We start from the raw sequence: 26135 nt of genomic DNA, 5'->3' as shown, positions 1-26135 counted from the left end.
TGTTGTTTGTTACCTTTTATTATGAAGCTGAATTCTTGTCCAATAAAGAGGCTTCATTGGTCGAGAAGGTTCTATTGCATGTTTCCTGCTACCCTTTTCCTGGTGCATCCCCATTACAAATAAACCAGTTGGCAAGGGAGGGGGAAGAAACCCAGGAAGCTGTGGAAGGCCAGCAGGTGGAGGAGGTGGCACACCCATACCAGGCAATGGTGGTGGTGGAGGAGGGGGAGCTCCTGCACCAGGCAAAGGTGGGGGAGGGGGTGGTACACTCATGCCTGGCAAAGGTGGGGGAGGTGGAGGTGGTGGCGCCACCATGCCTGGCAAAGGTGGAGGTGGTGGCACTCCCATTCCTGGTAGAGGAGGGGGAGGTGGTGGTGCCACCATGCCTGGCAAAGGTGGAGGTGGTGGCACTCCCATTCCTGGTAGAGGAGGGGGAGGGGGAGGTGCCATCATGCCTGGCAAAGGTGGAGGTGGTGGCACTCCCATTCCTGGTAGAGCTGCCACAGCTGGCACAAGATGGGGGGAGAGAATAGCTGCTCCTGGCAAAGGTGGAGGTGGTGGCACTCCAATGTCTGGCAAAGGTGGGGGAGCAGGTAACATTTCCCTTCCAGGAAGAGGTGGTGGAGGTGGGATGCCTGTAGGCATTCCAGCTCCAGGCAAAGGAGGCGGAGGAGGGATGCTTGCAAAAGACAAAGGAGGAGCAGGTGGAGGCATGTCCATTCCAGGCAGAGGTGGTGGAGGAGGAATCCCTTCAACAGGCAATGGTGGGGCAGGAGGTGGCATTGCGCCAGGCAAAGTCAGGGAATACCCTGAGGCAGGTAGGGACGACGAAGACAGTACACATGAACTAGATGTGGATGAAGTTAAAAATAAGTCTCCTGCTCCAGGCAGGGAAGCTGACAGTCCATGGGGCAAGCCAGAAGTGGGATGAGAGGATAAGGAAGGGGAATGTTCACTGCAAGAAATACTTTCAGTGCTTAGAGCTGGGTGGGAAGTTGATGATACCAATTCCTCTTGACACAAAGGTGATGACAAATGAGCATCAGGTCCTGAAAGTTGTGACGTAGTTAGTTTCTCCTGGGCACCATCCAACTGTACCGAAATCCGTTTTGGAGACAGAACTAAAGATATTTCAGAGCAAAAGGTGGGTTGTGGCTCAAGTGTTGGCAATGGCTGAGTTGGCCCTTGATGTTGATCCCCTTTGAGGTGCAGAGGTGCTTGTGGCAGTGTGTTGGCTGAAGGCATTGTGTGTGTTAAACAATCATCTGTTGGTGAAGTCTGCACAGATTTTGTAATTATAGTTTTGGGAAGGGCACCTAATGTATGTTCTTGAAGAGTTGCATTAGAGAATCCTTCAGGCGTTGGCTGCGTGCTCTCATTCCACCGACTACTACTAGAAATCAGCACCTCTGCTGCTGGAAACTGTTTCTCTAACTCTGCAATTTTTGTTTTCAGGTCCTGTATGGTCTGCTCAAGTCGCTGAATTTCGTTTGCCCGCTCTTCCGATTTCATTGCAACATCTTCCTACGGAGGAAAAAGAAAAAGATAAGAAAAGTCAACATAAAAAAAGAAAATGTGGTATTTTCCAGCAGAGAGAGAGAATGTTCACAGAGACTTAAGATGGAACTATAAAAATTAATTACAACTCTGTGAATACGTCAGAACATTGGAAAGATATAACCATTTAGGGCTACTTCACACATTCATTCTAAAAAGTTGCTCATCTGCTCTGTATGATGCAGATACCTGCTTTTAGGTGCATTACAAAAGAAACTGTGGTTTTGCATGTTTTGAGGTCTACATTCCAAATATTCTCTCTCTTTCTCATAACTTTGACACAAACATCACATGGACCTTTTAAGCTTTGCAACAAGAGGTAGAAACTAGATGATTTTTTTTAAAGGCTTGTATAATTAAATCTGCGGATTCACTAGATTCCTGAATGGAAGCCAAGGAGAGTCACTCATAATGTGGCCCCAATTCGGGTAATTGGAATTTGTTTCTGGTCTTTCATGGAGACTGGATTTCACCAAGCTGATCAGATAAAAGCATTACAGACATACAGCATCTATATCCCAAATGGTATTGAAGACTAGTCATGTGTTCCTTCTGCCATAAAAGTAAAGCTTATGTTGATTGATTAACATCCATGCATTAGTTGCTTGAGATCACTCACCCTGGAGCAAATGAAGGGCTATAGGAATGCCAAAGTAAGCCTGTGTTTACCACTGGAGCCACTTTGAATTGTGATGTTTGAAAATAGCCAAAGAACAACTATCCAAGGCTCCAAACAGTACGATGGAAAGAGACTAAAGGATAACTTAGTTTATTTCTCCAATTACAGCTTTTTGTGCCAGTTTCTCATTCATTAAGTTTCCAATTAAAATCATGGGGTGGGGGTGTTTTTGTTTCAGGGGGAAAACAGACATTTGTATTCACTTTGTTAGAAAGACATAAAAAAAGAAAACAAGACGGAATGTCAGCCAGCACTAATGCTGATCGATGTATAATATATCATAAAAGCTTCAGAAAAGACACATCTAATCCTTGACATCTACAGCCAGAAACATGAGAGGCACATTAGAGATCAGGCAGTTTATTGTGGATGAATTTCCATCCGCAACAGCCAACTTCATTGAGAACTGGGGCATTTTCTACCAAAAACCTGTGGGAAAATAACCAGTAATGCCTGATCCACATGCTACTTCCAACTGCATATAGGTTGCTTAGGATATCCTTCTTGCTGTACTTGCTCAATTCTTCTACCCAACAGAGAATGTTCCCATGCAGAGGGCCTTGAACCTGGGTCCTCCTGTGTTATGTCTGCAAGGATTCCTGATTGTGTGTACCTACCTGTTTGTGTTCGAAGGAGTGAACTACAGGGGGACCAGCCAGATTAGCAATTCAAGCCTCTTCTCTCCTGGCCCTTATAAAGGCTTCCAGGTGTGGGCTGCTTGCTGGCCTGAGCAACTGGGAGACTCTGACCTTGCTGGACTTGTTTCCCTTCCTTCATCTCTGCCTCCGCTTCACTCCCATCTTGACGGGAGTTGGGCCCAATACTACAAGTGTGTCTTGTTGCTTGTGGACTAATGTGATTACTCCTTTGGAATTCATAAGCAGAAAATGATTATAAAACCACAAACTTGTAGGAATTTGTTTCACAAACAAGGCTGTTTCCAAAGACTGCAATGTTTATAGGCTGACACTTCAAATTAATGTAAAAAAAGAGGTAAACAATCAACATTAATGAAGGGGCTTTCCAAATTAAATGCAAAAGCTCAAACTCATCTTTCATCTGAAAGTTTAGCTTTATACCATTGTTTATGAAGGGAAAGGTATGAGAATATTTAACCCAGCAACTATTTCCTAGCCTTCATGTAAAGCAGAGAGAGAATGAGAGAGTGAGAGAGAGAGAGTTGTTGTTTTAATAAAAAATAAAAGAACAGGATTATAGAGGTGACACACAAGCATATGCCAGGAGTTCAAAAGGTTATTTATCTCATTGCTTATATACCAGTACTAAAACACTGCTGTTTGGAACAGATGAGCTGGTTTGAGGGATTTAAGCTGCATTGCTTTTGTGACTATATATTTCAAACTATGTTTTTAAATAAAAGTATATAAATAAAAAAATACAATAGATAAAATAAAAAATAAACTATTTCCAAGATAAACCTGCCACAAATGGATGGGCAATCCATTGCTATGAAAACTCACGGACGATGTGAAAATGGTAATATTGCTACTGTGGCCCCAAAAGAACAAAGCTTTGTTGCCTTTTATGCTCCTTCAGTTCCTCCAGTCCCAAACTCAAACAAATCTAGGATGAGCCCATGCTGGGTCCATGTCAGTTGACAGGTAAAACACAGCTGAAACCAGAACCGTAGAAGTCCTATTGCCTACATAGCAAAAAGGCACAGTGTAAAACATGAAGGTTTCATTTTCAGGATTTCTATGAAGCTGAGACTCCAGTACTTTGGCCACCTCATGAGAAGAGAAGACTCCCTAGAAAAGACCCTGATGTTGGGAAAGATGGAGGGCACAAGGAGAAGGGGACGACAGAGGATGAGATGGTTGGACAGTGTTCTCGAAGCTACTAACATGAGTTTGGCCAAACTGCGGGAGGCAGTGGAGGATGGGTGTGCCTGGCGTACTCTGGTCCATGGGGTCACGAAGAGTCGGACACGACTGAACGACTGAACAACAACAAAGACCACAAATTGGGTATCAAATCAAATCATGACCAAGTAATGTTATGCTCTAACTTTATTCAACATGCAAATAAAAGTGGGTGCCTCCTTATATAACCATTAGAGTGGACTAATACAACCATCTGCATTGGTATCCAACTCTCAAAACAGTTAGAAGTAGTCTATTAACTTATCCATTAAATGGGTATTAATATTAAAGTAATATTTAAAGGGCTGGGGCTGAAAAAATGCCAGAGCAATCTAAACACCTGAGCTAAATAGTTTTCTAAAAAAATGTGGGAAAGGGCTTTAGTAGAATTTGTTTCACAAACTAATTATTTGCTTGGTTACTGGTTCTAAGAGTTTTGTTTTAGGCCCCCCCCCCAATCTTTTCCAATATTTTATTTTCACAGAGAGGACATCTTGACTCTTTTAATTTTTCTTAGAACCTATCTATCCACCAAGGAGATGAAAGGACTGCTTCAAGAAAAGAAAAGAAAAACAAGACAATGACCTTCTACATACAAATTGGCTTGCTTTTGAGATAACTTCTAGAATGTCCTTTACAAAGATTAATTCAGTTTACACTATCTAAAAATCTCATTTGTGGAAAGACAGATTCCCCCCCTCTGAGTTCAGCCAAAGAGGCAAATACTGGATTGGCCACATTCTTTAATTTTATAATACCCATACTAACCAATTCCAACATAAAAGAAATTATTATTAAATAATAAGGCACATAAAAGATGGCATTTCTAATTGAAGACAGTTTCTTTTGTCTGGTTAAAATTAGACGTTGATCTCTCAGGTCTCCTTTGTAGATATCAAAGTCTCTAGGAGCCTTAAAGTACTTCTAAAGTTTAACAGCAATAATATTCAATATCCACTTATGTAATCAAACAGTTAAACTAAGTTACTTCTGTTTTGAAAAGCTGGTCGTTTTGATTTTGGGGATGGAGCAGGCCTTTCAGCTTGTCACTTAAGACAGTGCAAATCTATCACCCATGTGAAAAAGTTGAGGTTCTCTGCTATGTGCACACACTCCTTGATTTTATAAAGCCAGACACACATAAGAATAAAGATGCTGGCATTTACAGCAAGGTTTAAACCAGATAATGCTGGAGGAAATGCCTTCAAATAAATCTCTGTTTTCCAGGATGAGTGAAGCCTCAGTATAAATAAGAGATTCCTAAACAGAGCTCAAGCTAAATCTCTGCCATGAAGATATACTGGAGTGACTGGCAGAATGGTGGTGCAGGAGGAAGCAACTATTTTGATGTAGTTGAATTACTATTTGGATTGGATCTAAAGATGAGCAAGCAAAAGACTTTGCTCCTCACTGGCCATCCTGGCTGTTTGCCCACCACTACAACCCTCTTGGCTCCCTTAAAGCCTGGAATGGCAACGGGAAAGGGGGAACAAAGTGGGACAGGGAAATCAGGAGAATTTGGCAGGACAATCTTGCTAAAGTGGAAATTGCTTTCTGCTCGCACAGCACATCTCTGGATCCAATCCATTCTGTATATCACATTGACTATACTTAACATTATGTATAATTATGTCTGTCTACTCTGGTACAATACAAACACCACATTTTTCGTTTCCCTAGAGATAGAGCCCGCAACGACAGGTTATGTTTAGTGATATACCAAAGGTGGGCAAAATACGAAAGCACTGATAGAAAAGACTGGCTCTGGGAAAATTAAATAAAACCCACCTCGTTACTCTGCATTGCGAAATGCAGAGAAGCTAAGAGCTGCTTCCAGGAGCAATAAAGAAGGCTTGCCTGGATATAACAAATGCTGTGTACAGACAGAAAAGTCCAATTTTGCAGAATCACTAGTTTCAAATTTGCCTTGGCAGGCAGTTGTCAACCACTGTGGGTTCCTGCATACCAAGTTGGCTGGGAAATCAGCCTGAAAAATCAATCATCTATTAAATCTCTCCATTAGGGGGAAGCACTGATTTCATTTCTTGATTGTTTGTCTGTAATGCAGAACACAAGTTGCTTTATGTCTTGATGCATGGTATCCTAGATGATCTGTGCTGTTAGAGTCAAAGCATCTTTCCACGTGCATTGAGCTTGCCCAGGTAATTTGCCCAGCTACCTTGTTGTTCTCTAGAAAAACACTGGGGAGGACACCTGTGATACAAATCCACATGCATCATGGCATACGTACCTAATATCATGCCTAGGAGTTTAGGCATGTGGAATGCATATGCAAATCCACCCTTATTAGCCAGTTAGAAATTTATGTTTATCCTGCACAGGAAACAGACAAGTACCATATGTCTGGCACTGAAACAAAAGATCTCCACCCAACAGCTATATCATTTCCTCGGAACGTTTTAAGTACTCTCCTTTTCGAAATATAAATAAAAATAGTTTTTCATTACTTCACTAAATAAAATAAATACAGTAAACAGAGATGGCAATCCTCCAAATTCAATTCATAATTAAATTATTATCCATTCTGGCTTTGAGATTCTATCAAGAATGCAAAGAGCCTAGAAGCCTCCCTGCATACTGCCTTCCTCCAGGTATGAATTAAGCCCTTCATATGGGTATAGCTCTTATGATGCTCTACCCAGATGCATGTCAGTGCCCCATCCTGCAGCTTTCTGGGAATCAGACCCTCTACTCTTCGGCCATTGCATACCTTTGTGCTGTAATCAAATGCGCAACAGATGCTAGAAACATTTGGAAAGGTTAGAATAGTTTTGGCTATCACCACCTTCATTTTAGTTGTCCAAGTATTTCATACACTACTCTGGAAATTAGTCCACACAAACACAAACTACAATTTTCAGGTGCCCTCAGTTTTCATATTGGCATAAACTCTCAGATGTATCCATCTGTTTCTCAGCTCTTTGTTCCTGAAAACCCTCTTCCTATTCATAACCTCAGTATGAAGGTATTATTTAGCTAAGAAGTTAAAGATGTTGATTAACTTATAGAGAACTGCAAAGAACAGTATAAAATACTTATATTCCCACATTGGCAGCACAACCAAGTTTTGTAGCTGGTACTTGTGTCTATATAACAAATATGTTTCTGCAACTTTCAATGTCCCGAATTTTATTCTGTTAAGAATCTCAAATATTGGCCAGTTCTATATGCGTTTCTCTCACAAAGAAAACCACAATCTTTCCCTCTTTCTGTTGATTTCATCTCTTCATCTTGGTTATCAAATCCTCCAGTTCTCATACTCAAATACCCAGCAATACTAATTTCAGTATGTGGATAATTTATCCTAAGTGATTTAAATACAATACTCAGATCTTCCCATGTAGATAATTAATAAGCACTGATTGCCACAGGTTGAAACATTAGTAAAATAGGCAGTTTTCTTTGAACTTAATTATAATTAACCAGTAGTCAACATTTTTTTTTATTTCTATGAGGAGATAACTGTAGTTGCTTCTTTCCTTTGGCAAAGAAATATACTATCAGTAAAATATATCAGCAGTCCTATACTTAATCCTAGGAGTATGCAAAAGAGGACTATGCATGGAGCTGTGTGAAAAGCAATGGGGGCAAATTAGAGCAGACTTCATGTATAGCAACCTTATATTTGCTTATGTTTAATAGATTATTGTATTTTAACATTCTGTTGGAAGCCACCCAGAGTGGTTGGGGAAACCCAGCCAGATGGGCGGGGTATAAATTATTATTATTATTATTATTATTATTATTATTATTATTATTATTATTATTATTATTATTCTGATGCCCATGAAAATTATGTTTTAAGAAATGGGCGATTTAAAAGTTTGGGAACAGTAAAGAGAAAAGAAAGCAACATACTTGGTAAAAGCAAGATTCAACCACTACAAGTACATTCATTTTCAGACAATTCTGAACATAGCAACCTATGTCATATCACTGGTCCATCTAGCTCAATACTGTCAACACTAGCTGGCAGTTGCTTTCCAAGATATTCAACAGAGGTCTTTCTCAGCCTTTCCTGGCAGTGCTGTGTTTTGAACTTTTGCATGCTCCATCGCTGAGCTAAGTCCTTCCTTAGATGACAATGGCTATCTATTATCTGATTTTAACCAGTATTGTTATATTTTAAGTACTATATGAGTAACCATGAAAGAATGGCAAGAAAACATCGCCTTAGCGATCCCTGGTAAGATTCACCATTTCTTCAAACAGCCCAGTCATTTCTCTGTTATAATCACCCTAAGCCATCTTAGAGTAATTAAAAGTTAAACAGCAACAAGTAACTGATATTGAAATTTGCAGCAGCAGCAGCAGCAGCAGCATATAAATGCTTAACATGCATGAGTTAAACAGCTGGCAAATGACAGCATGACTTCACATGCCCACAGTAATCCAGAGTGTTGCATGTAAAACACAACAGGTGGCTTGTGTTTCTTTTGCATCAATGCAGACATCTTTCTACTTTACAAAAATGGTCTGGAACAAAGACATATGACATTTTCCAGTATGAAGCTTCCAGCCCGCTTAAATGATTAGGTAAAGGTAAAGGTAAAGGACCCCTGGATGGTTAAATTCAGTCAAAGGCAACATTGGGGTGTGGCGCTCATCTCGAGGGAGCTGGCGTTTGTCCACAGACAGCTTTCTGGGTCATGTGACCAACATGAATAAACCACTTCTGGAGCAACAGAACACTGTGATGGAAGCCAGAGCACACGGATACGCTTGTTTACCTTCCAACCACAGTGGTGCCTATTTATCTACTTGCACTGGTGTGCTTTCGAACTGCTAGGCTGGCAGAAGCTGGGACAGAGCAACGGGAGCTCACAACGTTGCATGGATTTGAAGTGCTGACCTTTCAGTCAGGACGCCCAAGAGGCTCAGTGGTTTAGACTGCAGTGCTACCCTTATCCCTTGCAACTTAAATGATTACACCATCCTATGTGTCTCATACACCTAGCTGGGACCAAGGAAAGAGCCTTTGCAATGGCTACAGTCTGGCTTTGTCTCCTGACGGAGCACTGTGCCATACCCTCTGTAATGACCTTCTGCATGCTGTTTAAAAAACAGCCTTTTTAGGAAGGCTTTTGGACCATAAATTATGCTGAAATTATTTTTGATAGTTGTATTTTTTTATCCTTTTCCTCCATTTTAGTGTTTTATGGCTGCTTTATTTCGTTATTGTCAACCTGTTTTTAAAATTGTTATTGCTGAGGAAAGGCAGGGTATAAACATTTTAAATAAATTTAAATAAACAAATTTGTGTGTAGTTGTGCACACTGGACAGGTACTCTAGACAACTTGGCCATTCCTTCCCCATATTACGGGAATAGTGTTTCAAGACAAGTTACCAATCATGATGACTGAACAGAGACAGAACTGCACTAATTCAGGCAGCCACCAATGTCTGACTCAGATAAATACGTATTCCCATTGAGAAATATCAAATTTTACAGAGGAAAAACAATGTAGATCGGATTTGAGGAACTCTTTTCTAAATCTGTAGCTGCCATCTAGTGTTTGAACAAAGACTCTACAGATCGGTTTCTTTTAAGGCATTCTCTTAAGTTTATGGCGTTTTTTGATTCAGCTTTAGTTCAGTTCAGTTAGCCTATCTGATTCAACTGCAATAAAAAATTGTGCTAGGAATCAATATGGGATTCTCACAGATACATTTGTTAATTATAAATTATATAACACTTAAATATCTAGAGTGATTATGGTTAATTATAAATGATACAGCACTGGAGACATTAAGGTTGTACATTGGAACCTTAAATCATCTTGAAAAATAGGGTGGATCATTTGGCCACTCGAAATATCTGTTAAATCATACTTCCTGCATGATGTTGCCATGTGAAATGCCCCAATAAACAGCAATCTCTCACAGACCAATGCTTCTACAGTGATACCTCTGGTTACGTACTTAACTCGTTCTGGAGGTCCGTTCTTAACCTGAAATCATTCTTAAACTGAAGCACCACTTTAGCTAATGAGGCCTCCCGCTGCTGCCGCGCCGCCACTGCCCGATTTCTGTTCTCATCCTGAAGCAAAGTTCTTAACCCGAGGTACTATTTCTGGGTTAGCGGAGTCTGTAACCTGAAGCGTCTGTAACATGAGGTACCACTGTACTTTTTTGTCAATCCCAGAGTCCTTCTCCTTCTCTGCTTCCTTTCCCCCATATGCAGTCTATAATAAAATAATAATAATAATAGCAATACAGTAATTTATTATTTATACCCCGCCCATCTGGCTAGGTTTCCCCAGCCACTCTGGGCGGCTTCCAATAAAAGATTAAAAATACATTAAAACATCAGTCATTAAAAACTTCCCTAAACAGGGCTGCCTTCAGATATCTTCTAAACATCAGATAGTTGTTTATTTCTTTGACATCTGATGGGAGGGTGTTCCACAGGGCGGGCGCCACTACCAAGAAGGCCCTCTGCCTGGTTCCCTGTAACTTCACTTCTCACAGTGAGGGAACCACCAGAAGGCACATGGCGCTGGACCTCAGTGTCCAGGCTGAGCGATGGGGGTGGAGATGCTCCTTCAAGTATACTGAGCCAAGGCCGTTTAGGGCTTTAAAGGTCAGCACCAACATTTTGAATTGTGCCCGGAAATGTACTGGGAGCCAATGTAGGTCTCTGTTAGTCACATTTACGGTAAGACCCACTGATTAACTTACATTCCAGTTATTTATTTCAATGTGAATTAGCACAATTTAAGGCCAATCTAGATATGGCATTAATCCAAGCTTTCAAAATAGCATGCTTAAAATGGCCACTTTTATTTTGAAGAAAAAGCCACCAAAGAGTCTCATTGCGGTCATGAGTTTCCTCCTGAAAACTACCCCACCAGTGCTACTATTTGCCTCTGGAGATGCTGCTTAGTACAAATTTTAATTATATTAGAAAGAACGAATAGTCTGTTAAGATTATTATTATTAAATGTAAGATGGTTTTTTCCTCATACTGCAGCATTACAGAGATAATTTATATTTTCATGGTAAACAGTAAAATAATATTTTTAGAAGTGCTCTTAAAATCAAGTTTAAAAGCTTGAGCCCTGCACAATGATACTTCAACATATATTCTATCAAACACAATGGGAACTCAACTGTGCACAATAATGCAGCCAAAATATAAATCTTTGCATTGTGTCTTCAATTCTTAGGTGCTGTACAAAAATAAAAAAATAAGAGAGGCCCTGCTTAAAGGCTTCTGACGGAGCAGAAAGCTTTTAACATTATGTTCCAAAAAGCCTTGCTCACTAGAGATTTCTAAAGTCAACATTTTATTTTCATATTCCTGGAAAATACATAAATAAATCATACAGGATAAATCTGTCTTCAGTGTCTAAAAACTGGCAAATCCAAAGAAGGTACCATGGGTTCCAACAGGGCCTATAATCTGAGAAGAACAATATGCATTTGGAAGCTTTATGGCACATTCATAACTTCTTTTTTTCATGACAGGTATTTGGCTTGTGAAGGAATTTCATATCTGTAACCAAAAAGGTATTTATAAACTCGGTCACTATGGGACAGTTTCTGGAACTGGAATACAGCAAGAACTTGATATATAAAGATTACCTTGGTTGGGATGGGGCAATCATTTTAAAAAGCAAGCCGAAAACTAGATAATAATGCAAAATGAAGCCAGACAGCTATAATGGAAACACAATATGATTTGTATACTGCAGGATCACTGTATTTTTGTGAATTGACCTGCAAATGCCAGAAGAACTAAGGACTCATATCGGCTTCAGACATTCAAAATTAACATGGTAGGGTAAGAACAGGTGAGCTGCAGTTCTTCTGCTGCCATTTTCTTCAACTATCCAAGGTGAGCTCATGCATTGTTCCCTGTAAGGAGAAAGATGCACTGTCTCAGCTTCAGAGAAGAGCATAAAATTTGGGAAGCACAGTGAGCCAAAAGGCCCACAGCAAGACTCATCATTTCATTACTAGACTTCTGGAGGGTTCAGTTCAACATAGGGTGGCCTCAGCTAGGCCAACAGAAAGCAAGGCTGTAAGGATTGAACTTGGTAGGCCAACAGCCTTCGTAACAATAAATATAAACTGAACCTTGTACCATTTACCGTATTTTTCACTCCATCTTTTCCTTCCTAAAAAGTAAGGGAAAATGTTGGTGTATCTTATGGAGCAAAGGCTCACTGTTAAGCAAGCAGCGAGAGGCGGTGGTGGGCAGCGGAGGAGATGCTGCTCGTTCCTCCCCGCCACCTCTGTTCGCAAAAACAGGCTTGCTTTTGTGAATGGAGGTTGCGGGAAGGATCCAGCAGCATCTGCTATGCTGCCTGCTGCCTCCCCCCCCCCCGCCGCGTTCGGGGGGGCAGCAGCGGAGATGGGGAGGATCCAGTAGCATCTCTGCTGCTGCCCCCGCCAAACGCGGCGGAGGGGTTCAGCAGCGGGGAGCGGAGCAGATGCTGCTGGATCCTCCCCACAACGGAGGCTGTGGGGAGGATCCAGAAGCATCTGCTATGCTGGTCGCCTCCGCCCGCATCTCGCTGAATGCAGCAAAAGGCGGGGAGGCGGGACCTAGCGGCCTGGAAGGGGAGAGCCGCTTTGATGCTGTGTACAGCACTAGCGGTTCTGCCCCCCTCCTTGCTTTAAAGCCAGCTGGGGAGAAGGGACGGACCATAGCGTCCTCCCCTTCTCCCCAGCTGGCTTTAAAGCCAACGGCAAAGGGGCAGGGGAGGAACATTCCCCCCGCCCCTTTGCTGGTGGCGTTGGCATTGGCGGCTGCAGAGGAACGTGCAGCTCAAAAGCTGCTTTCTCCTCCTCCGCAGCCACTGTCACCAGGTTTGAGGCAGAATATTTATTTTCTTGTTTTCCCCCTTTAAAAAATAGGTGTGTCTTATGGTCCGGTGCGTCTTATGGACTGAAAAATACGGTATATACTGTACACATTGTAGAGGGACAATAGACATTTTGTCACTGTCACAGAAAACAAATCCTAGTCACCTAGTTTATTTGGGAGTCTCACTCTCTAACTATTGGTTATCCCCAAATAAGATCGATTGTCCCATTGTACTCCCTCTCAATTACTGGCAGGGAACATCCATTTTTATTTCTTCCTCATTTTCTCTTCCTCCCTGTCTCTCATTCTTTCGCTGTTGTTTCCCCTGCCTTCTTGCCTCTCTCATTCATTCTCACTTATCCTCCCATTTCAAAAAAGAAGTGTAGCCTCCTGGATCAGGCCAAATGCCCATCTAGCACAGCACCCTGTTCTCACAGTGGCCCACCAGAGGCCTTTGAGAAACCTACAAGCAGGACCTAAGCAGAATAGCATTCTCCTCTTCTGTGGTTTCCAGAAACTCATACTTGGAAGCATACTGCCTAAAGGAAACTTGGTCCCAGTTTCTTTCTGTTAGAAAAAGTTTGCAGGGTGGTGGTGGGGCAGCTGCGAACTTTGGGCAGTGTGGATAGGGTTGCCACCTGTCTTGTATAATACAGGATCGTCCTGTATTTCAGTGTAAAAGGCTACACCCTGTATTGATACAGTTTTGTTCTGTATTTCAGGTTTTCCCCTCTCTCTGCCAAGTTAGGGATCCTCTCCAAATGTATGTATTAGAAAGGGTGTGTGAAAGGTCATGTATTTAAGTTCTAGGTAGCCAAGCACAGACAGATTTACAAATTCATGTGTGTGCGCGCGTGTGCGTGCGTGCGTGCATGCATGCATGCATGCATGTGTGACAGCTTCCAGAGGGGCCATCCTGTTAGGCTGCAATAGATTGTAATGAGTGGCTTTGAAGTCACTTCAGCACCAGATGGGAAAAAATGTGCCCCCTAATGGCCCTGCCCTGTATTTTGCCAGAACAAGTGTGGGAAAAGATGCTTAATATACCTGCCCACTCTTCGCCCTTCATCTTAGGCCAGGTAGAAGGGAGCAGGATAGGGACTTAAAGGTTAGTGGAAGTAACCTAAACCAGCCTCTTCTGCATGCTCAACTTGGAGGTGTGGATATGAATAGTTATAGTGGTGGTTTTCAAACTGTGTTCATGTATGACGCATGTACTTATTGTGTAGAAATTTTCTGAGTGAAATATCTAACCTAATCTTCAGGAGTACACTCCCACCTTTCGGAATTTTGGCCCAGAACTACCCTGGAAAGTTGAAAAGTGTACACCCTTGGTTCTAAACATCCAAAACAAGCAAAAGAAAAGATACAACTCACTTGCACTTCCTCTACCCCAGCTTATTTCAGTGTCCAAAGTTGCTGTCAGCACATTCATCAGCCAAGCCACAGTCTCAGTCTCTATTCCACATTTGTAACCTAACAGGGTTACAGTGAGACTAACCAAGATCAGAAAATAGCATGCTTTCCCTTATGGATAAAGCAAATCTACACCAATAAGTGAATACAGTGAGTTCTGCTCATGGGATTCAGATAAACTTCCAGAGAAAATTGGTCCTCCCCCCTCCCCCCCCCCCCAAAACAACCCAAATTATGAAGTTTCAAATGATTCAAATGGAATAGAATGTAACAGAAATTACGGAGGTTATGAGCTGGTTTAAAGCCAAACAAAAATACGATGCTAAATGTGTCACTTGAACTTGTTATTTGCTTCTTTTACCATTAAGAACTGCTGCAGGGGAGGGTCAGATTTTCATCAGGATCAAGTTACACAGGGAGGGGTCTGAACCCCTCCCCCCACTGCAGTAATTATGAACTACCACACCCAACTATTAGCACTGTGTTATGAGTCTGTGGGTGCCAGACGGTATTAAGCGTTTTGGACACCACCACCCTGTTATGAGTTTCTGGGTGCCAGACACTGAACCCCTTGATTCAGCAAATGTTAAAATATAAGCCAGGCCAGTTTCCTGATAAGCAAATTGCCTGGGGTGAGGGGCCATTAGGAGAACTGACAGAAGACGATGAGCTATTAGGAAAGCCAAAGAGAAGGGGCTTTGTAACTCAACTCAGAGTTAGTCAGAAGACAAAGGCAGAGTATGAAACATTTCTAGTTAGCTGGGGGGGGGGCATAGAAAAAAAGGTTGCAGGCTGTTAAAGGCAGAAAAGCTGGAGGAGACTACAGCTATGGAAGAAACAAGACCCTCTTGGGGTGTCAATGCTGTGAACCCCTCCATCATAGGCTCATAGCGATATAACCCATATATCATAAAGACACCACAGTCCCTGCTGTGCCTCCTTCCAAAGGGAAACACAAACCCTTGTTAATGTGCCTGGAACACCTGGAATCTCACACCACTCAGAGATTGGGGTGGCATGCAACACCTGTGAAGAAAGCTTTCTTTGCTGCTTATGGGAGCTCTCCCCTACTTCCACCTTAAAGCTTAAGGGAAATTTTCATTGGGCCTGTGTCAGGAGAGAAAATGGTTTAAAAGCCTTCCTCACGTGCTGCAGTCCTAAATAAATCCCCCTCCCTTCTAATTTGAACTCCATGTGCCCCATTTAGCATCACATCTAGTTAGGGAATTCTAAATGCACAATGGAGAAGCAGGCATGCCATCTCCTGAATAAGTTACTGTACCATGTGGGTACTACAATAGGACAGCAGTAGGAACAAGATACTTTTTGATGTTATTATGTTTTTATATATGCTGAAAGCTGCCCAGAGTGGCTGGGGGAACTCAGTCAGATGGGTGGGGTACAAATAAATAAATAAATAAATAAAAGCAAACCCCTCCTATAACTTACAGCAGATTGAGCTGAAAAGGACAGAACAGAATGTCTCTCTGACCATACACAGAAAATACCTCAGTGCATGTACAGGGAGCACACACAAACAGTGGATCGCAGCAGCAAGCCACATTTAACAGTTTGAATGCATACTATTTGTACTTTCAAGACACAAATACAGATATATTTGTTTTCACAAGCTTTTTCAGATGGCTGTTAAGTGTTAGAGTTACAACAGTATGTGAGCCAGGCCTATGCAGAGCTTATCTGAGACCCGTGGCAGGAGTCTTGTCCATGAGACATGCCACCGCGACACCACCGCCTAGTCTGATCTGATGCTACACATTAGTACTCATTAGTCCCAATTTTACTATTGAAGGCATGCAGTGCATAAGGACAGGCACAGGTATTTTGCCCATTAAGTCAGCTGGGAGGCACTGTCTTGGCATGACAGGCCCCTGGTAGGCCTCCTCGACCAGCTTTGTCCTCTGAGGCCTGGAGCAAATGTGCCCTGCTTCCCACTCTCTGTGTGGGCCTGATTTGAGCTGTGCATTTTGAGATTGTATGCATGTCTGTATAAGGCTGCAGGCTAGTGACCTGTCTGTATACTACATGGGTTAGGAGTTGCTCCATGGAGCTAGACAGGCAAGGGGATGCTCCAGTGAGACTATTCTGGCTCTGTACCTATCCCACACATAGATGACCTCCTACTGAAATCTCTTAAGCAAAAACAGTTCCTGAAGGAAGAGCAGTAAGAAGGAAGAGGAAGAGTCAGGTGCCTCTTTTTAGAGTTTGCAGCTAAGTGTATGGCACAAAGAACGCTTTCTCACTTTCATTCTTGAGAAAGATGCTCACGTCTAGTGAGATAAAAAATGTACCCTGCTTGGGGTTGGGATGGATGATGTCATGCAATACCACTAGCAAATGATTCAGGTTGCCAGTAGGTACCATCAGAGGCTATTGTTGCAGTGACTGAAAATTGTGGAGTTGCTGGGCCAGGGGGTAATTTCAAAGCCTGCAATAAGATGATCACATATATATCCATTTAAGAATGACCAGATTAGGATGGGCATTGTGGTTTTGTTTTTGCTTTTTTGTGCCAAAGAGTCCTAGAGTGGATTGGCAGATATATGTTATATATTTTCCTCAGCACTGCTGGCAATACAGAATATGCACCACTTTCTGAGCACCACTGAGACTCCTTGAAAAGAAAAGGCAGCGTCATTAGAATGCACAGAGGAGTAATGGACTACTTATGTCTTACATTCTTCTTCTTGGGGTGTCAGATCAGCACCATTTTCATATCACTTCACATCTCCTCAAATACAGTATTTGTTCACACATACAGCTTAGAGTCATCGAGAGCTCAATAACCTAAAGCTTTCATCTATGAAGGGTGCACATATGTGAATTGGACAATAGTTAAGATTAATTCACAGCATGATCTTATTTTCAAAATTCTGCATAATTTTAATGGCATGAGTTTCAGGAATCCCACAAGACAGCAACTCAATATCACCAGACAAGCAAGTAGGTATTCTTCCAGTATAATAAATGTAAGAAACTTACTTTTCCTTAGCCACTTGTAAAATTAATATTATTTTCCTTCAGAAATAAAATATAAGTTGTCATTGGATTCAAACCACAGGTTTATTCTCCTACCAAGAACTTACCTGTACCTGTTGAACATCTTCTGTATGTTCTGTCTCTCTTGCCACAGTGGCAGCTTCACATCCTAGATGGGAAAGTAAATATTCAGAGTTACTTTCACTGTTAGAAGCAACTATGCTCTAACTTGTGAAGTGCTCTATCCAGGGAGGCTTGCCTGGTGCCTTCATTATTTATCATGAGGCAACCAGTCAAAACTATTTCTCTTCAACCAGGCATTCAGGTGATTAACATTCTATAGTTTTTAAATGTCTTTGTGTAAGGGCATAATTGGTTTGTTAATAATAATAATAATAATAAAAACAACGTTTATTTATATCCCACGCTCCCCGGCTGAAGTTGGGCTCAGGGAAGTTAACATCAGATATATAACATTAGTATAAAATCAAACAGTAATTAAATTACATCCGAAAAACAGGTCGAAATCAAATCATTTTTTTATTATGTCTTTTGCATTCTCATTTTGTATTTTTCTGGGTTTTTTTTAAAAAAACCATAATTTTATTAATCTAGATCTTCAAGATACCCTACAAAAGAGAACCACAAAACAAATATAAAACAGATCAAAAACATCAAAAAAGCAACTTTCGTAGCAACAGTAAAAATACAAAAAGCAGTAGATATAAAATCAGTTAAAATCCCAGGCAATCTTTTTTTTGGAAAAATGACTAAAATGTGGCTCTCTGTTGTGAACTGCCCTGGGATCTTCAGATGAAGGGTGGTAAACAAATTGTGTTGTTGTTGTTGTTGTTGTTGTTGTTGTTGTTGTTGTTGTTGTTGTTACTATTACTGTTTCTACTCTCAGTAATATGCATCTTGAGCAACAACAAACAAACTTGAAAACTATCTGAAAATACAGATTTTATCCCACTGCAGTTTAAAGTAGAAATTGTGTATCAGAACCATACAATGTTATTGTTTGAGGAGTGTATTCCTACATTTGTGTCTGTTTCTGGGTGGAAGGACACAGCGATGTAAGAAGTGATGGTTTGTTAAAAACCTTTGTGTGACCAGCTTTATACTTTTTATATTGGTGAGTCAAGTAGTACCAGACTACCCTTCTGTCCTGACTGGAACTGCAGGTATTTGACAACGTGACTGGAGACTACAGGTGACTATCTCTCCATGCGGCCAAAGGTGCTATGTAGAACATTTTATAACAGCTATAGGCCACAACTGAAGGGGGCTATGCCCCAGTGGTAGAGTACATGCTTTCAGCAAGAAGATCTTGGGTGTGATCCAACTTTTTTTTTAAAAAAAAAAATCAAGTAGCAGAACTGAGAAACACCTCTGCCTGTTGCCCTGAAGAGCTGGTGCCCACACAGGGCTAGATAAACCAGTGGTTTGACTCAGAATAAGGCAGTTTCATATGTGACATTTTCACCACGGAAGAACTAGAGTTGATCATCATCATCATCAGACTTTAATCACACTACTAAATAAAGACAATACAAAAACACAATCCACATCTACATCAAAATTCATTATTGCATCTAAAACAATGCATTGCAGCAAACTGTGACAATGTCAGTAATCCAGAGGAGACTCACCCCTCAAATGCTTGGGTAAAAATACCCCACCTGCTTCCATTTTTCCAAAGCAACTGCCATTGACGGGCTTGTAGCCCAGGACTTCTGGACTCAAGTATAGTGTCCCCACACCAAACACTTGGGCTATGTGAATTTTGGCAATAAGTAGGAGTACATTTGTTTCTCAATGATTTATTGTTGATTCTTAGGTCAGCAGTCTCTCCCAAGTCTTTGTAAAATATTGCTATCCTATTTCCATCTGTTTTTCCTCACCTAAGCAAATGTGTTCACATTGGATTATTAAATAATATTTTGCATGCCTTATACTTTCTTTTTTATTTTTCACATGGGTCAGGCCAGTTTACTTTTTCAAAAGCTGTTTAAAGTGCTATTGCTTTGGTTGAAAGGGTGAATACTAATTGGTTTCCCAGGATACAGAATGCAATTGGCATTTGTGATACAGCAGCCAACAGGCAAGGCGCACAGCTATATTAAAGATGCTTGAAATCTCTCCTGCTTAGTATAATTTTATACCATGATTAGATTGCATTACTTGGAAATATTTCCCATAGGACCTCTTTTTACTAAAATCATCTGTCATTTGTGACATCAGAAGAGCTCTGACAATGGCTGGAGGTGGGTGAAGTGAAAGCTCAAAAAGCTGACAGAAGTTTCTGTTGCAAGTATGTGCATCATCTAAACTTGAGCACCAGCTTCTCTCCTTTAATGCACTTGCACATACATGCTTGCAATTACAGTGTTTTTATTGGTGCAAAATCAAATTGCTACTGTTGAAATGGAAACCTTATAAGCTTAAGATATAATTCCAGTGGCAAAATGTACATGCAAATGTACCCTTATATACACTTTAGAAACATGCCTTGAAAAATAAGTAGTGGAACAGCAAAGCAGGAAACAGTAGAACAAGGAAGTTAGAAACCTCCATATTGTAATATTTTGCATTAAGATGCTTAATTTTCCATTAGCATTTCTGGGTGGAATCCAGCTGGTTTTGCTCTGATGATGGAAAGCATCCATTAGCAGAAAACGAAGGGAGGCATTTTCTACTGCAACCTTCCATCTCTCCCAAAATAAGTTTTGAGTGGTTGGGAGTCTTTTCAAAGCAGATCTGAAGGGGGCTGTTTGGGAGAGAAATTGCCTCCTTCCTTTTTTTAATGAGAAATGCCCTCTGCTAGCAGAGCAGTACCAGCTGGATTCCACCCCCGGGACTGATATTTTTGAATAGGTTACAATGATTATCTGACTAGTTAACATATATCATGTATTCTCATTTACATACAGTTTAACTTTCCTGTTAAATTCGTTATATAAATTCATCATATAGCCCATTACTTACCCTGTTCATCTTCTATTAGCATGCATATAAAAAAAGTTCACAAAATTACTTTCACTTAGGAGCAATTTCATTAACTCACATCAGTTTGGACAATAAAAGCCAATACCAAATTGTTTCATCTATATTTTAAATGTGCAGTACAATCAAGAGCCAAACTATTTGGGTGACCTGCTAAAAAACAAAACAAAAAACATGACATCACACAGGCTGCTGATTCAATATAATTTCTGCTTATAGCCTTGTGGGGAAAGTGTACATAAGTATATTCAACAGATATGGCATCATTGGATAGCTTTTAGGGTTTGGATCCAGCTAGAAAATCCCATTCAGTGCGGTAATTGAAATTATTAAAATAAAAATAAAAATGGAAAGAACATTCCATTCAGTGCTAATTGTGGAGTGGCCTGATCAACAAACAATAGGAGTACCCTTAATTCAGATACAACCTTTCTCCAAGAACTGTTTGAAAACAGCTTGACTTTTTCCATATTATATTTGGAACTCATACTTTGATGCATTCACAGTGGTGCACTGCCACTTGGGAAATGTTGGGATGGGAAGGTAAGCACTTTGCCTAGACAGCCATTAGACAGCCCTGCCTGCCCATGCACATCATGTGCTGCGACACCTTCCTTAGCTACTGGTTCTGCTCCATTTTGGCATGGAGACAAAAATAAAGGAGGAGGCAGCAGCTGCAGTGGTAGCATCTATGACAATCTCATTTACTAGATGGTTGGTAGCTGCTACCCGAGAAGAAGCCCTGTCATTTGTTGTCATTGGTACTTCACAATGCTAAAGTAGATGACAGAATGATTGTGCAGCTCCTGCCTGGTGTTCAGAAAGCAGAATAAATCCCATGGGCACTGAGAAATCATCTATTCTTTTGGAGCTTCAAATGTAACAATTGGAAATATTTTTTGATGTTATTTGTAAGAAGATATACTGGATTCCCCCCCTTTTGTGGCTTTCAATGTTTGTTAGCCACCTTGAGAATTTGGATTAGAAATATATTGAATAAAATGTGGGTTAGAAATATCTGAAATAAAATCTCTAATGAAAAATTGTTAACTGATACCAAGAGAAGCTGCTGAATCATAGTTAGAAGGGACTCTGGGGATCATCTAGTCCAGGGGCCAGCAACCTAAGGCCCATGGGCCACAAGCGGCCCATGGGGGTTGTTTAACCGGCCCCCGAACCGAGCTGCCCACACGGCGAGTCCCCACACACTGTGCTAAACCGGCGCGGCATGGGGACTCGCTTCCACGGCACTGGAAATCGCATCCGGCCCACGGAGGGATCTCCACTGGAGTGAACTGGCCCAGGCAAAGTAAACCTTGCCGACCCCTGAACTAGTCTAACTGCCTGCAAGTAGGAATCTTAACTAGATCATACATGACTTCTGCTTTAAAACCTCCAAGGAAGGAGAGCCCACCACTTCTCATGGGAGTCTGTTCCACTGTTGAACAGCTCTTACTGTCAGAAAGTTCTTCTTAATGTTTAGTTGGAATCTCTTTTTTTGTAAATTGAATATTGAACCTTTTTCTTCCCATCTTCTTCCCCAGATACAGGTCTACTCATTGAGTGAAAATTTGGGTTTTTAGGAGTGTTAAGACAAAACTCATGCTGAGACTTTGAGAAGGAAGAAACCACTAGAGAGTCACAGTGGCTCATGTCATGTCATGTTACAGACCTGTAGTTCGATAAAACCAAATGCCATTTTTCATCATTTCATCAAAATCTTTTCTGAATGTACACTCCTGCCACAGAATAAAACTCAGCTTTAAAATAAAATAAAATCTTTTTTTATTTATTAGATTGGATATGAAGGTGCAAGTCTTCCATGAATGGAAGTCCTCTTCTGTGCACAGAATGGCTTTTTCTGACTTGGGGCAAAATCCTTGCATGAAAAATTAAACAAAACTGAAATTCACATGAGTGCAGAAAATCTTGAGTGGTCTCTTGAACTATTACTAGAAACGTGTGCTACCGTAAGGCGTTGCACATCACACTTTTGTTAGCTCTTGCACAGATTTATGGGAAAGAACCACTATTAAATTTTTACAGCTGCCATGTTTATGGATCTAAACCCATGATTCCAAGCTAAGTAATACGTTCCATTTGCACTTTCAGGCCTTACCTGTTTCTGCATGTTTCACTCTCTGTCCTTCATCTGGAGGCTTTGGAGGGGGCCACACTGATGGAATTCTCCTTGGAAATCTTCCTTCAATGTAATCTGATGAGTGTGTGGGTTGGTTGACTGCAGCCCAAGTATAAAGCTGATCTTGCTGTAATTATTTACAAAATAAAAATAAATATTACATCTCTTCAAGTTCCAAAGCTATTGCCTCCAGTGCCTATTTAATTACCCAGTGCTACATCAGTACTTTCTTTGATCTTATGAAATTTCTAGTTATTGGAGTTTTTTTTTTAAAGTTTACTTGAAATTCTTGGTTCAGAGTTAGCAGCAATAGAAAACCCATAGTTATATTTGTCCATTGAACTATACCATAGAGCTAGCACAAATATTTCAGGGCAATACTTCTGAACTAGGTGTCTCTAGATAATCCTAAAATGCATTCCAAAAGTCGGGTCCTCCATCATGGAGGGCACGTATTGCAGTGAGATCACCAGAAACTGCCTCCCTGTTGTGGGGCAGGACCGTTTGGATGGCCACAACACCTCATTGGTTGCCCCTCTGTTGCTGGGGCAGACATTTGGTAAGTTGGGTTGGCTATTGGCTGCTGAGGGGCTAATTAAGCTGCTGCACGTTGCTGGAGAGTTTCACTTTCTTGTGACGTATCACCCGCCCTCCTCTCCCTATATTTAGGGTTGTTCTTATGGCCTTACTATGCCTGTCTAGGGGTTGTCTGTTTTGGAGCAGGGGCCCGGTAGGAATTTTGCCATTTGGCTGATTGGTTGGTGCCACTTGGTTTTTGCCTACCATGTAGCAAATCGTCACAACTTTGTAAGGTTGGCGGTTAGGCATTTGGTTCAATGTTTTGGGGAAGGGACGTGGTTGGCTATGCCTGCCCCTCCATTGCTGCTGCTAGGGAATTCCGTTAAAGGAATCCAGAGGCTCACCTTGCTTTTGTCCAAACCCTATCAAGGGGTTAGGGCCATGCCAGAGCCCCTGGGAGCGTCTGGGTTGAGCTGTGAGATCGAATGAGTTTTCGCTCCCCCAGGATGCTTTCCCTTACTGACATATGGTGGTGGCCAGTGTCAGTCCTGTTCCTGCCACCGTGCAGGTTCAGGTGGTTTGGAACCAATGCCTAAGCAACCACTCACATAATAATAATAATAATAATAATATTTATTATTTGTACCCCGCCCATCTGGCTGGATTTCCCCAGCCACTCTGGGCGGCTTCCAACAGAAACCAAATACAACAATATCAAACATTAAAAACTTCCCTAAAAAGGGCTGCCTTCAGGTTTTTTCTGAATGTCAGGTAGTTGTTTATTTCCCTGACCTGTGATGGGAGGGCTGTAAGCAATAAAGTTGTGGCCAAAATTAAATGTCAAAAACCTTAAACTAAAATCTGTGTCTATTGTGTCTTCATTTAGGGGTGGTTTTGGGGGTCTTCACACACAACAGACCCCTTAAAGGAATGAAAACCTTTTGTGAGCCTGTGGTACAAGGATGTTCTGTGTAATAAAGAGGTTATTTATTGATGTTTAAAACAAAAGGATAGAGGCAGTGCACCTTGAAATCTCAGCAATAATTCAGCAATAATTTAACCTTTGACCCAATAAGACCCAATAAGAGATTTTTTTTGGGGGGGGGAGAGATCCCAAATCCCAAATAAAACAATTACCATCTATGCAACACTATTAACAAAACAACTAAATAATAAGATAAACACCACAGTTACACCAAAAATCATATTATAAATGTTTCTGCATGCTATTATGATTGATGAACAGATGACAGGGTGAAATACACGTTTTGAAATGAAAAACCATATGAATCAAGGAAACTCCATTAAACTAAGGCTGTATCTAGACCCATCAAAAAAGCAATTCAGTTAAACAGGTTGCAAACTTCATAAAGGGAAATCCCATTGGCGAAAGATGGGACTCCACAGCGCCATCTGCTATTACAGCGTTATAATGCATATAAAGCTTTTTTTCTTTACCAATGTAGCCGAGTCCTTAAGTCAGACCAATGACCTGTCTATCACACTACTACATACTCTGACTGACATTGGTTCTCCAAAGTTTCAGAGAGAGTACTGGAGATGCTGGAGATTGAACCTGAGACTTTCAGCATGCAAAGCAGATACTCTACCATTGAGCTATGGCCCTTCCTCATGAGTAAGACAGACAACACAAGCTTTACTTAATGCCCCATATCAAAGGGGCATTGCCAAGACCAGTAACTACCATAATTTATTTTTAACGGTGGTCAAGCAAGTTGTGGGGGGGGGACCCTTTGTGTGTGAAAATTAAAAAGGCAGGGGCAGACAGCTTGACTTATAACCTGCTAGAATTTTACTTGCAAGAAACTGGAAGGGTGAAGAGCTCCCGACAGTGGAAGAATGGCAGATGAAGCTTATGGACTTTATGGAACTTGCTGAACTGACCGCGAGAATCCGAGACCAGAGGGAGGAGAAGGTGCAACAGGACTGGAAGAAATTTAAGGACTATTTAAAAAATCGTGAGAAGTTGGATATCTGAAGCAGAATCAGTTTGTTAAAATGGCTTTAGCTAGTTGATGTAATTGAAAATAGTACACAAGAAATAATGTTATGAATGATTTTGAATATATAGAAACACTTAAGAAATGTGGTTTATGTAAAGAAACATTAGGTCTAATTAGTGTTTTCAAGGATATTAAGAATAGTTGTTAATGTTAAGAAATAGTTACAAAGTTACCAAAGTATATTGATTATGAACGCAGCAGAGGGTACGGGGGAAGCCCCCCATTTTGAAAGAAGAGATGATACTAGAATTGAACAATAGTATGTTATGTTTCTGTCTTAGGTATGTATAAGTTTTTCTTTGTTATGCTTTTGTTGTTTTTATTGTGTGTTGTTGTTTTTTATTCTTGATTGTATTTGTTTATATGTTTGTTATGTTGTTGTTCATTGTTGAAAATAAATTTTTTTATAAAAAAAGCTTGACTTATAACCAACTGAAAATTAGAAACTTTTTTTAACAAAGATTTTATTGGTTTTCCACAAAAACAAATACAAATACAGTAAAACAAACACAACAACAAATACAACAATCAAAACAAAAATAACAGAAATACAAACCTACACTGGAACACCAACATTCCTTTCACTTATTAAAAAATCTTGTTTCAAATCTTCTTAGGGGACTTCCCCCGTTTTCTCTCCTGTGCTTCCAATTCTAATTTACTTTAATAACTTCTCGTCTCTAAAATTTAAATCCATTAATCCAAATATAACTTCTTAATATATAGTTTAACTTCATAACACAAAATATTTCTTCTTAAATCAAATCTTACTATCTTATTTTACTTAAACTACTGCTAATAATCAATCCATGTATCTCTTCACTAATTCAAATCAGAAATATCTTAACACACTGACTTCAGGGTACCATGATGAGCCGTCCTAATTACATTTTAAATTTTTTTTCACCCTATCCCTCTTCTATCCATTTTACTTCGCCATCTCGTGATCACCCACCAGGCTTCTCTCCACCTCCTTCCATCATTGTCCAGAATGTCCTCTTTTTCTTTATAGCCAAAAGCCAGAACACAGTCCACAAACATCCTTGCAGAGAACTCCAGGGGACACAAAACGTCATC

General features: G+C 40.8%; 1 protein-coding gene across 2 annotated transcripts in view; it reads right to left on the bottom strand.

Moving 5' to 3' along the window:
- The window catches only part of FMN2 (formin 2), a 154752-nt gene that overhangs the window by 94008 nt on the left and 34609 nt on the right, over positions 1–26135 (bottom strand). Inside the window, exons 4-7 of one of the 2 annotated variants that reach the window (XM_033144343.1) lie at positions 22495–22642; positions 20358–20369; positions 17477–17538; positions 14–1524 (exon numbers count right to left, since the gene is read on the bottom strand). In XM_033144343.1, coding sequence (XP_033000234.1) covers positions 14–1524; positions 17477–17538; positions 20358–20369; positions 22495–22642 — 1733 coding nt within the window. The remainder of the gene's footprint in view (positions 1–13; positions 1525–17476; positions 17539–20357; positions 20370–22494; positions 22643–26135) is intronic. The other variant, XM_033144344.1, reaches the window with a different exon arrangement.

The sequence above is a fragment of the Lacerta agilis genome, chromosome 3 (genome assembly GCF_009819535.1).
Source record: "Lacerta agilis isolate rLacAgi1 chromosome 3, rLacAgi1.pri, whole genome shotgun sequence".
NCBI lineage: Eukaryota > Metazoa > Chordata > Lepidosauria > Squamata > Lacertidae > Lacerta > Lacerta agilis.
Note: the sequence above shows the minus strand (reverse complement) of the source record. Positions and strands in the feature narration are given on the sequence as shown.